The sequence below is a fragment of the Hemiscyllium ocellatum genome, chromosome 2, assembly GCF_020745735.1.
Source record: "Hemiscyllium ocellatum isolate sHemOce1 chromosome 2, sHemOce1.pat.X.cur, whole genome shotgun sequence".
Classification (NCBI taxonomy): Eukaryota; Metazoa; Chordata; class Chondrichthyes; order Orectolobiformes; family Hemiscylliidae; genus Hemiscyllium; species Hemiscyllium ocellatum.
Genome location: NC_083402.1, coordinates 110,587,169 through 110,598,543, shown reverse-complemented (window position 1 = coordinate 110,598,543; position 11,375 = coordinate 110,587,169). Strand labels below are relative to the sequence as shown.

The 11,375-nt window shown below is 41.8% G+C and overlaps 1 protein-coding gene across 1 annotated transcript in view; it reads left to right on the top strand.

Moving 5' to 3' along the window:
• Positions 1 to 5,504: 5,504 nt before the first annotated feature.
• Positions 5,505 to 11,375, top strand: part of chrna8 (cholinergic receptor, nicotinic, alpha 8) — a 198,210-nt gene continuing 192,339 nt past the window's right edge. Inside the window, exon 1 of the mRNA XM_060845653.1 lies at positions 5,505 to 5,625. Coding sequence (XP_060701636.1) covers positions 5,565 to 5,625 — 61 coding nt within the window. The 5' untranslated portion in view covers positions 5,505 to 5,564. The remainder of the gene's footprint in view (positions 5,626 to 11,375) is intronic.

Sequence of the window (11,375 nt, the reverse complement as noted above, 5' to 3'; positions counted from 1 at the left end):
TGGGTCCAGGTCGATGTGCTTATTGATTGAATCTGTGGATGAGTGCCATGTCTCTAAGAATTCCCTGGCTGTTCTCTGTTTAGCTTGTCCTGTAATAATAGTGTTGTCCCAGTCAAATTCATGTTGCTTGTCATCTGCGTGTGTGGCTACTAAGGATAGCTGGTTGTGTCGTTTCGTGGCTAGTTGGTGTTCATGGATGCGGATCGTTAGCTGTCTTCCTGTTTGTCCTATGTAGTGTTTTGTGTAGTCCTTGCATGGGATTTTGTACACTACATTGGTTTTGCACATGCTGGGAATCAGGTCCTTTGTTCTGGTGAGTTGTTGTCTGAGAGTGGTTGTTGGTTTGTGGGCTGTTATGAGTCCTAGTGGTCGCAGTAGCTGAAAATGTGTTGCTGGAAAAGTGCAGCAGGTCAGGCAGCATCCAAGGAACAGGAGATTCGACATTTCGGGCATAAGCCTGAAGAAGGGCTTATGCCCGAAACGTTGAATCTCTTGTTCCTTGGATGCTGCCTGACCTGCTGCACTTTTCCAGCAACACATTTTCAGCTCTGATCTCCAGCATCTGCAGATCTCACTTTCTCCTAGTGGTCGCAGTAGTCTGGCTGTCAGTTCGGAAATGCTCTTGATGTATAGTAGTATGGCTAGTTCTTTGGGTTGTGGCATGTCCTCGTTCTGTTGTCTTTCCCTTAGGCATCTGTTGATGAAATTGCACGGGGTATCCGTTTTTGGCGAATACGTTGTATAGGTGTTCTTCTTCCTCTTTTTGCAGTTCTGGTGTACTGCAGTGTGTTGTGGCCCTTTTGAATAGTGTTTTGATGCAACTTCTTTTGTGTGTATTGGGATGGTTGCTTTTATAGTTCAGGACTTGGTCTGTGTGTGTGGCTTTCCTGTATACCTTTGTGGTGAATTCTCCATTTGGTGTTCTCTGTACCATCACGTCTAGGAATGGGAGTTGGTTGTCCTTTTCTTCCTCTCTAGTGAATCGGATTCCTGTGAGTGTAGCTTTGATGATCCGGTGTGTGTTCTCTATTTCTGTGTTTTTAATGATTACAAAGGTGTCATCCACATATCTGACCCAGCGTTTGGGTTGAATTTGCGATAAGACTGTTGTTCTAATCTTTGCATTACCACTTCTGCAATGAGTCCAGAGGGGGGTGAGCCCATGGGTGTGCCATTGATTTGTTCATATATTTGGTTGTTGAATGTGAAGTGTGTTGTGAGGCACAGATCCAGTAGTTTGAGTATGCTGTCTTTGTTGATAGGTTCAACGTCCTGTTGTCTGCTCTGTCTGTTGTCATAGCAGAAGCTGTAATGCAAAGATTAGAACAAACAGTCTTACCGCAAATTCAACCCAAACTCTGGGTCAGATATGTGGATGACACCTTTGTAATCATTCAAAACACAGAAATAGAGAACACACACCGGATCATCAACGCCACACTCACAGGAATCCGATTCACTAGAGAGGAAGAAAAGGACAACCAACTCCCATTCCTAGACGTGATAGTAATGAGAATACCTAATGGAGAATTCACCATTTAGGTATACAGGAAAGCCACACACACAGACCAAGTCCTGAACTACGAAAGCAACCATCCCAACACACACAAAAGAAGTTGCATCAAGACACTATTCAAAAGGGCCACAACACACTGCAGTACACCAGAACTGCAAAAAGAGGAAGAAGAACACCTATACAATGTATTCGCCAAAAATGGATACCCGTGCAATTTCATCAACAGATGCTTAAGGGAAAGACAATGGAACGAGGACATGCCACAACCCAAAGGACTAGCCACACTCCCATACATCAAGAACATTTCCGAACTGACAGCCAGACTACTGCGACCACTAGGACTCATAACAGCACACAAACCAACAGCCACTCTCAGACAACAACTCACCAAAATGAAGGACCCAATACCCAGCATGAGCAAAACCAATGTAATGTACAAAATCCCATGCAAGGACTACACAAAACACTACATAGGACAAACAGGATGACAGCTAACGATCCGCATCCATGAACACCAACTAGCCACGAAACGACACAACCAGCTATCCTTAGTAGCCACACACGCAGATGACAAGCAACATGAGTTTGACTGGGATAACACTACTATTATAGGACAAGCTAAACAGAGAACAGCCAGGGAATTCCTAGAGGCATGGCACTCATCCACAGATTCAATCAACAAACACATCGACCTGGACTCAATATACCAACCACTGCAACGGACAGCTGGAACTGACAACCGGAAGCGGCAGATGCAAGCCACTACAAATGGCGGAGGAAAGATCACAGAAACGCTTCACAGGAGGCTCCCAAGCACTGAGGTTGTCACCTAGACAGGGGAGGAAATGTCTGCAACACAAATTCCCAGCTCGGCGAACAGAACCACAACAACGAGAACCCGAGCTACAAATCTTCTCACAAACTTTGAACATCCATGAAAGTGGAGTCGCAGGTAGATAGGATAAGGAAGGTGACATTTGGTATGCTTGCATTTGTTGGTCAGTACGAGAGGTACCCTTCATTCCTGATTAAAGGCTCCAGCCCGAAACACCGATTTTCCTGCTTCTCGAATGTTGCCTGACCTGCTGTGCTTTTCCAGCAACTCATTCTCAACTCTGATCTTCAGCATCTGCAGACCTCACTTTCTCCTTTTATTGGTCAGTACATTGAGTATAGGGCTTGGGAGGCCATATTGCGCTGTAAAGGACATTGGGTAAGCCACTTTTGGAATATTGTATTCATTTCTAGCCTTCCTGCTATAAGAAGAATGTTGGGAAACTTGAAAAGGTTCAGAAAAGATTTACAAGGTTGTGGCCAGAGTTTGAGGGTTTGAGCTTTTGGGAGTGGCTGAATAGGCTGTGGTTATTTTCCCTGCAGTGTTCGAGACTTAAAGGTAACCTTATAGAGGTTTATAGAATCATGAGGGGCATTGATAGGGTGAATAACCAAGGTCTTTTCACTGGGGTGGGGAAATTCAAACCTAGTGGGCATAGGTATAAAGTGAGAGCGGAAATATTTAAAAGGGACCAAAGGGACAACATTTTCATGCAACAAATGGTGCATGTGTGGAATGAGCTGCCAAAGGAAGTGATGGAGGCTGGTACATTTAAAAAAGCATCCAAATGGGTATATGAATAGGAAGGGTGGTTTTCCAGTGCCACCCTTTTCAACTACTTTTAAAGGGATATGTACCAAATGCTGGCAAATTTTTTTTAGATTAGATTAGATTACTTACAGTGTGGAAACAGGCCCTTCGGCCCAACAAGTCCACACCGACCCGCCGAAGCGCAACCCACCCATACCCCTACATATACCCCTTACTTAACACTAGGGGCAATTTAGCATGGCCCATTGACCTGACCCGCACATCTTTGGACTGTGGGAGGAAACCGGAGCACCCGGAGGAAACCCACGCAGACACGGGGAGAACGTGCAAACTCCACACAGTCAGTCGCCTGAGGTGGGAATTGAACCCAGGTCCCTGGCGCTGTGAGGCAGCAGTGCTAACCACTGTGCCATCAGCTCTGATCTCCAGCATCTGCAGATCTCACTTTCTCCTAGTGGTCGCAGTAGTCTGGCTGTCAGTTCGGAAATGCTCTTGATGTATAGTAGTATGGCTAGTTCTTTGGGTTGTGGCATGTCCTCGTTCTGTTGTCTTTCCCTTAGGCATCTGTTGATGAAATTGCACGGGGTATCCGTTTTTGGCGAATACGTTGTATAGGTGTTCTTCTTCCTCTTTTTGCAGTTCTGGTGTACTGCAGTGTGTTGTGGCCCTTTTGAATAGTGTTTTGATGCAACTTCTTTTGTGTGTATTGGGATGGTTGCTTTTATAGTTCAGGACTTGGTCTGTGTGTGTGGCTTTCCTGTATACCTTTGTGGTGAATTCTCCATTTGGTGTTCTCTGTACCATCACGTCTAGGAATGGGAGTTGGTTGTCCTTTTCTTCCTCTCTAGTGAATCGGATTCCTGTGAGTGTAGCTTTGATGATCCGGTGTGTGTTCTCTATTTCTGTGTTTTTAATGATTACAAAGGTGTCATCCACATATCTGACCCAGAGTTTGGGTTGAATTTGCGGTAAGACTGTTTGTTCTAATCTTTGCATTACAGCTTCTGCTATGACAACAGACAGAGCAGACAACAGGACGTTGAACCTATCAACAAAGACAGCATACTCAAACTACTGGGACTAGATTTATTCAGGATATCTGATCAGCATAGACAAGTTGGATCGAAGGGTCTGTTTCTGTGCTGTACATCTCTATGACCCTCAGTAACCTGAATGGGTGGATTCAGCTCTCACAGAACCAGGACTTTTAGCATTTTCATTTTTCAGTAGCAGTTGTTGCTAGGGTCTCAGGAGGGTTAGCAAGTTGCAGTACATCTCTCCCAGTTACACTCTCTGAGTTTTCTCTTGATGTTTTTCATCCTGGGCTGCTAGAATTGCAAGTGAGACTATCTATTCTATCCATTTTCCCTTGGCCAAGGGTTTGTTTATGGGGCATTATGATATTGGAGCAATCATTGTTTAGTAGTAAAATAATCTTTATTCTGTTATTCCAATAAAATCATTTCAGTTCCCTTTTTTGTTATATTTTAACAATACGGAATGAATAAAGTGCGTTTTGTTTCAAGCCTGGTTGTTTGACCACTTAAGTTGCCCCCAAAATGAAACGTCTGGCATGTATATTTACATAAGAAAATGTTAGGGTCTAGGCTATTTTCTTAATATATTTTGAGGGAATTTGTTCTGATGCATAACAATTGAAACTGAGTGTTAAAAATAGACAGCCATTTTTGACGGAATAATTTAGAAAACCTGTTGAAATTATATGTGCATATAATATGAGTATGCATGTAGATCTGTGTGTATGCATATTTATATTGCAAATATGTGCACTTTTGTATATCTGTACTTGTGTATATGTCTACATATATACTTGTTCATGTGTATAGATGTGTATATGTGTTTGTAATATTATGTCAGTGTGTATATCTGTGTGTACATATATATGTCCATATTTAGGACGGTGATCTGCACTTTATGAACTGGGTATCTGTGTTAATAGTTTCGCAGTGTCCTGTATATCCCAAGACAGTGGAAGAAGAAAACTTTAACGCAGCGAGCTGTGGATCAGAAAGCACTGACTGAAGTGGGGGTGGGCTGGAATCAGAACCTGCAGTTACTAGGAAAATAGGGGATGCATGTAATTTCGCAGTTCTGGGAGGAAAGAGTGAGAGGGTGAGAGACTAATTGCATAGCTTAAGGAGTCGACAACGGGAGAATGGGCCGTATGGCTTCCCTCCATAAGTCTGTGTCTCTGCCCACCAGCAGTTTCGAATCGCTGCAGTTCGAGGGGGGAGCCTGCACACGGAGATCGACAGGTATCTTGCTTGGATGAGATGACTCGGGCGGGCATCGTGAGAAAGTGCTGTTTGAAATGGTGAAATCCAGCTCAGTGTGGGGGCGGCTGACTGTTCACAGCCTGTGGTCTCCTTCCTTTCAGAAAGACGTATTTAGTGAAGAGCAGGGAAGACCAGTCAGAACAAGATGCAGACCTGGAAGTGGTTGGGTTGTGTCAGGCTCACTCTGGTGCTGTACTTTGTGAAAGGTAAGGATCTGTTAGAATCTCCACCTCTGTTTTGGGAAATTCTCAATTTGCCTGGAGATAAAACGATACACGCTTGTCTGCTACTGGGCAGTTTCACCTTAATGTCCGTGTTGCCTTGATTACGTGTGTAATTTCCTCGGTTTATGTATATTTAATTCAACTTACTACATAATTGCATTTATTTAAAAGACTGAAAAAAGTTTACAATTTCCAAAAAAAAACATGCGGATAGTATGAGTGCAGTCTTTATGGTTTATTTGGAGAAGATTTATTATCCAATAAACGCCTCACTTGCTCAGGTTTGAATGAATGTTTCTGGTTTTTCCGGTCGATCACCTGATGTTAGAAAATCGAAATCAAGAGGTGAGAGAATCGGCGAAATGTTAATAAGCGGACTGCAAAATTCTTTCCGTTATTATCGTCCAGTATTTAACAAGGCAAGATGTTACCTCAGAGTAACTTAGAAAGGAAAGAACTGCAAAGAGCACAGAAATACAACATTGTATTTCTTCACTGAGATACAATATAGAAAGTGTTAAGACAAGTGTGCAATGCGCATACACTAATGCAAGTCTGAAAGCACCGAGATTGTCATCAACATTAATAATTGTAGTATCTGAAGGCAGATGAAGTTTAGTTATTGGCTGGTTTGTGATTTAGAATACAGTGCAGACAAGGAACCCCGAGGAACGTTTACACTTCACCTGCGTTTTTCACTGAAAATATAACCGAACTCGTTTCAATTCAAACCGGCAATGAGTTTCAAGCCTGCAAAACTAAACTGAAACTTAAAGCACTGGTTTGTTGAAGTCGGTGTTCCACTGACAATTTGTGTCACAGATTAGACATACTGAATGGCAGCATTGTTGAAATAACCAGACTAGAAATATCCTATTGAGTTATTCTTTCAGCAACATATCCAACCAGATTGTCTTGCCTTATCAGTATACAAGTTCGACCTATAGAGTTTCAATTTTCCTTCAATGTGGAGCAGTCCTTGCACCCTTTCTTCCTTCTATGAGCAATCATCTCTCTAATCAGACAGAGAACCATTGACCAACCACCTCTGCAATTACACAATAGAATCTCTTCCACTTTGGCAACATTTTGTTCTAGAAGTGAAACATAGTAGTCAGATACGACCTCCTCTCACCCCAGTTCTTGGTTGCTGTATTTTCTATGTGCTACTTGTTACAAGTGTTAAGGGTTAATGGTTACTTAGGAATGTAATCTGTGCACAGAGTATTTCTTAATTAAACTTGTTGATTGAGCCCTGAACAGAACTGGTAACAAGTTAATGATATTAATCAGCATTTAATGCTATTAAACAGCATCAGCTGAGTTCTTTATGTTGTGCTAATAATATTCAACTTCCAAGCTTTTTTTGGAAATGTGAAGGTTACAAGTCTCTATGCAAACATTGGGCAACTTGAGAGTTAACTGTATACTATCCACAACATTTGCTAGGAGAGAGGTTTTCTGGACTACAAGTTCCAGAGAATCGTCACCTTGTTGTTGGAAAGAGAATAGAATTGGCTTATCATTGGCTGATATAACAGGAGGCAAACAGTCAAAGAAGAAAGGATCATGTGAATGAAATGATACTGTGAACGATAATCATGAGGCAGTACAATATGCTTGAGGGTTAGCAGTTGTGGATGTGAGACATAATGCAGCAAGATAACATTAGTAAGATTTTTAAAAAAATAATTGAAATAATGAAAACTCATTGTTTCAGTCACTCAAAACATTTCATTTTTGCTTGTTTTATTAGTTTTCAATAATCACCCTTTATATGATAGACAACATAATACAATATATAAAATTTCTGAACTAATGCAGTTAAGAGTTAAGCAAGTATTTCCACTTCACTTCATGTTAAACTGCAAGCCTCTATGACCAAAGGTAGAACCCAATAAATAATTAACATGTCATTAAGTATAACTCTTGTTGGAAGAGTTTGGTGATGCATGGTAGTGTCCCTACTCTGGGCTAGAAAGTTGTGACACATCAGGATATGATGGCGTTGGCAGTGTATCATAACAGATCCAAAGTAAGTTACGAGCAAACTATTTTAACTATGGTCTATATATTGATAAAGAAGGAAAATATTTCAACTCATTGAATGATGCATCATCAAAGTTGACTTTAAAAAATATGTGACTGTGATCTCTAGCTTTTGCAGAAGGTCTTGCATACAATGGATTTGAGCAGTATCTATTAGGCAAAACTGTCCCTAATTTATTATTTGTCTGAGTTAGACGTTTTTGATTTTCAGCCTATTCTAGAGATTTGAATAGAGGATGATGGAAAGCCATTTGAGAAGCACTGCTGGTATCCAATAGTTAGTCAAGTACGGCAATATCTGAAAGCTATGATTATAAAGTGGACCCAGTGTTTAGCATTTTTTTTCATCTGGCAGAGTTATTCATAATGCTGAAACATTTGATTCACACCTGAGCAAATGCTGACGTCAATGAAACATTCCCATATTGATTGTACAGCGTTCATTGAGAATCCCTGAAAATATTCATTGGCTAATAGAAAAAAATCAGTAACATCAAATATATTTAATAATAGAATGCAGGAGCATCCACCAGGCATACATAAAAGTGAAGTCAATAGACAGTAGGTGCAGGAGTAGGCCATTCAGCCCTTCGAGCCTGCACCGCCATTCAATATGATCATAGCTGATCATTCCTAATTAGTATCCTCTTCCTGCTTTATCTCCATAACCCTTGATTCCACTATCTTTGAGAGTACTATCCAACTCTTCCTTAAATGAATCCAGAGACTGGGCCTCCACTGCCTTCTGGGGCAGAGCATTCCACACATCCACCACTCTTTGAGTGAAGAAGTTTTTCCTCATCTCTGTCTTAAATGGTCTACCCCGTATTTTTAAGCTGTGTCCTCTGGTTCGGCACTCACCCATCAGCGGAAACGTGTTTCCTGCTGCCAGAGTGTCCAATCCTTTCATAATCTTATGTCTCAATCATATCCCCGCTCAGTCTTCTAAACTCAAGGGTATACAAGCCCAGTCGCTTCAGTCTTTCAGTGTAAGGTAATCCCGCCATTCCCGGAATTGACCTCGTGAACTTACGCTGCACTCCCTCAATAGCCAGAATGTCTTTCCTCAAATTTGGAGACCAGAACTGCATATAGTACTCCAGGTTTGGTCCCACCAGGGACCTGTACAGCTGCAGAAACACCTCTTTGCTTCTATATTCAATTCCTCTTGTTATGAAGGCCAGCATGCTATTAGCCTTCTTCACTACCTGCTGTACCTGCATGCTGGCCTTCATTGACTGGTGTACAAGAACACCCAGATCTCTCTGTACTGCCCCTTTTACCTAAATTGATTCCATTGAGGTAGTAATCTGCCTTCCTGTTCTTGCCACCAAAGTGGATAACCTTACGTTTATCCACATTAAACTGCATCTGCCCACTCACCTAACTTGTCCAGGTCACTCTGTAATCTCCTAACATCCTCATCACATTTCACCCTGCCACCCAGCTTTGTATCATCAGCAAATTTGCTAATGTTATTGCTGATACCATCTTCTATATCATTAACAGATATAGTAAAAGGTTGCGGTCCCAGTACTGATCCCTGCGGTACCCCACTGCTCACTGCCTGCCATTCCAAAATGGAGCCGTTTATCACAACCCTTTGTTTCCTATCAGCCAACCAATTTTCAATCCAATCTAGTACTTTGCCCCCAATACCATGCGCCCTAATTTTACTTACTAACCTCCTGTGTGGGACTTTATCAAAAGCTTTCTGAAAGTCCAACTACATCTACTGGATCTCCCTCGTCCATCTTCAGAGTTACATCCTTAGAAAATTCAAGAAGATTAGTCAAGCATGATTTCCCCTTCATAAATCCATGCTGACTCTGTCCTATCCTGTTACTACTATCCAGATGTGCCGTAATCCCCTGACTCTATGTCCTCCCACGCAAGGGACTGAATATCTTCCCTTACCAACAAGGCCACCCCACCCCCTCTGCCCTTCAGTATGTCCTTACGATAGCATGTGTAGCCTTGAATATTAATTTCCCAGGCCCTGTCCGCTTGAAGCCACGACTCAGTTATCCCCACAATATCCTATCTGCTAATCTTCCAAGTGTGGAACAAGTGAAGCTAGAATGCAGGACTGCATGCATACTAAACATGCAACATGAAATATACAAGGCTAAGCAATCCCATAACAAATGAATCAGATCCTAGCTTGATGTTATGAATTGATTACATCCTTCAGAAGTTTATGCTCCCCATCTTATTTATCTACTTTTTGTTGTTTGTCTTGTTCCTGATCCTCAACTACCTCAAATATGAATTCAGTGGTTTAGTTGGACTTGTTAAGCCAAATGGCCTGTAGGGATTCAAACCTATCATAGAGATGTATAGCACTGTAAAACAAAAAAAGTAAGTCCCTCTGGCGCATTTCATCTGCCATCTAATTGTCCTAATCCAATTTTTTCAGCACCTGGCCAATAGCCTGAATGACTTGGCATCACAAGTGCACATTTAAATATGATTAAAATATTATACATTTTTCTGCCTCTACCACCCTTACCGTTGGTGAATTCCAGATTCCCACCACCCTTTGGTGAAAAGGTTTTTACTGTCCAATCTGTCTTCATACCTGAAACTCTCCAGCTCAGGCAACATCTTGGAAAATCTCTTCTACACCCTCTCTAGTGCTATTGCATCCCTCCTATAATGTGGATTCCTGAACTGCACATGATACTCTGGCTGTGGTCTAACCATTCCAGCAGCACGTCCTTGCTCTTAAACTCTAGACTAAAGCTAATAATAGCAAGTGCAATTGGTTATAATGCAATTCCAGTCCTATTAATTTACATAGCATGGCTGTTGTGCAATGTTTATACATTGTGAATGTTCCATTCTCGTGTGATCTCGCGTTATATCAGAACTGACTATATCCCATGTGCCTTCTTAACCACTTTAGCCACCTGTCCTAATACCTTAAAGGACCAGTGACTATGCACACCAAGGCCTGTCTGATCCTTAGTGCTTCCTAGAATCCCATTATTCATCATGTATTCCCTTTGTCTTGTTTGTCCTACCCAAATATATCAACTCATTTATCCACAACAACCGAAATAGCTGGCAAAGCTCAGCAGGGCTGGCAGCATCAGAAATCAGAGTTAAATTTTTTTGGATGGAGTGACCCTGAGGAATATTAACTCTGATATCTCTCTGCAGTTGCTGCCAGGCCTGCTGAGCTTTTTCAGCAGTTTCTGTTTTTGTTTTTTTTTATTTGAAGCATTTGCAGTTCTTTCCGTTTTTTACCTCATATATCCAGATTGAATTCCATTTGTTACGGATCAGCCCATCTGACTAGCGGGTTGCATTCTCCTAAGGCTATCATCCTCATGATTTTCCACCCCACCGACTTTTGTATTACCTGCAAACAGACTGATCAGCCTTCATATGTGCAAGTCTAAATCATTTGTAAAAGTCAACAACAGCCAGAACCCCAACACTGACCCATGTGAGTCTCCATTGAACGCAGACTTCCAGTCTGATGGACACTCCTTAACCATCACCAGCTGCTTCCTGCCACTCGTACAAATGTGGATCCAATTAGCCAAATTCCCTTGGATCCCATGAGCTCTTACCTTTGCAATCAGTCTCCCTTGTGTGAACTTATTAAAAGCCTTGCTGACATCCAAGAAGCCTACATCAAATGCATTTGCCTCATCCAGAGACCTGATTATCTT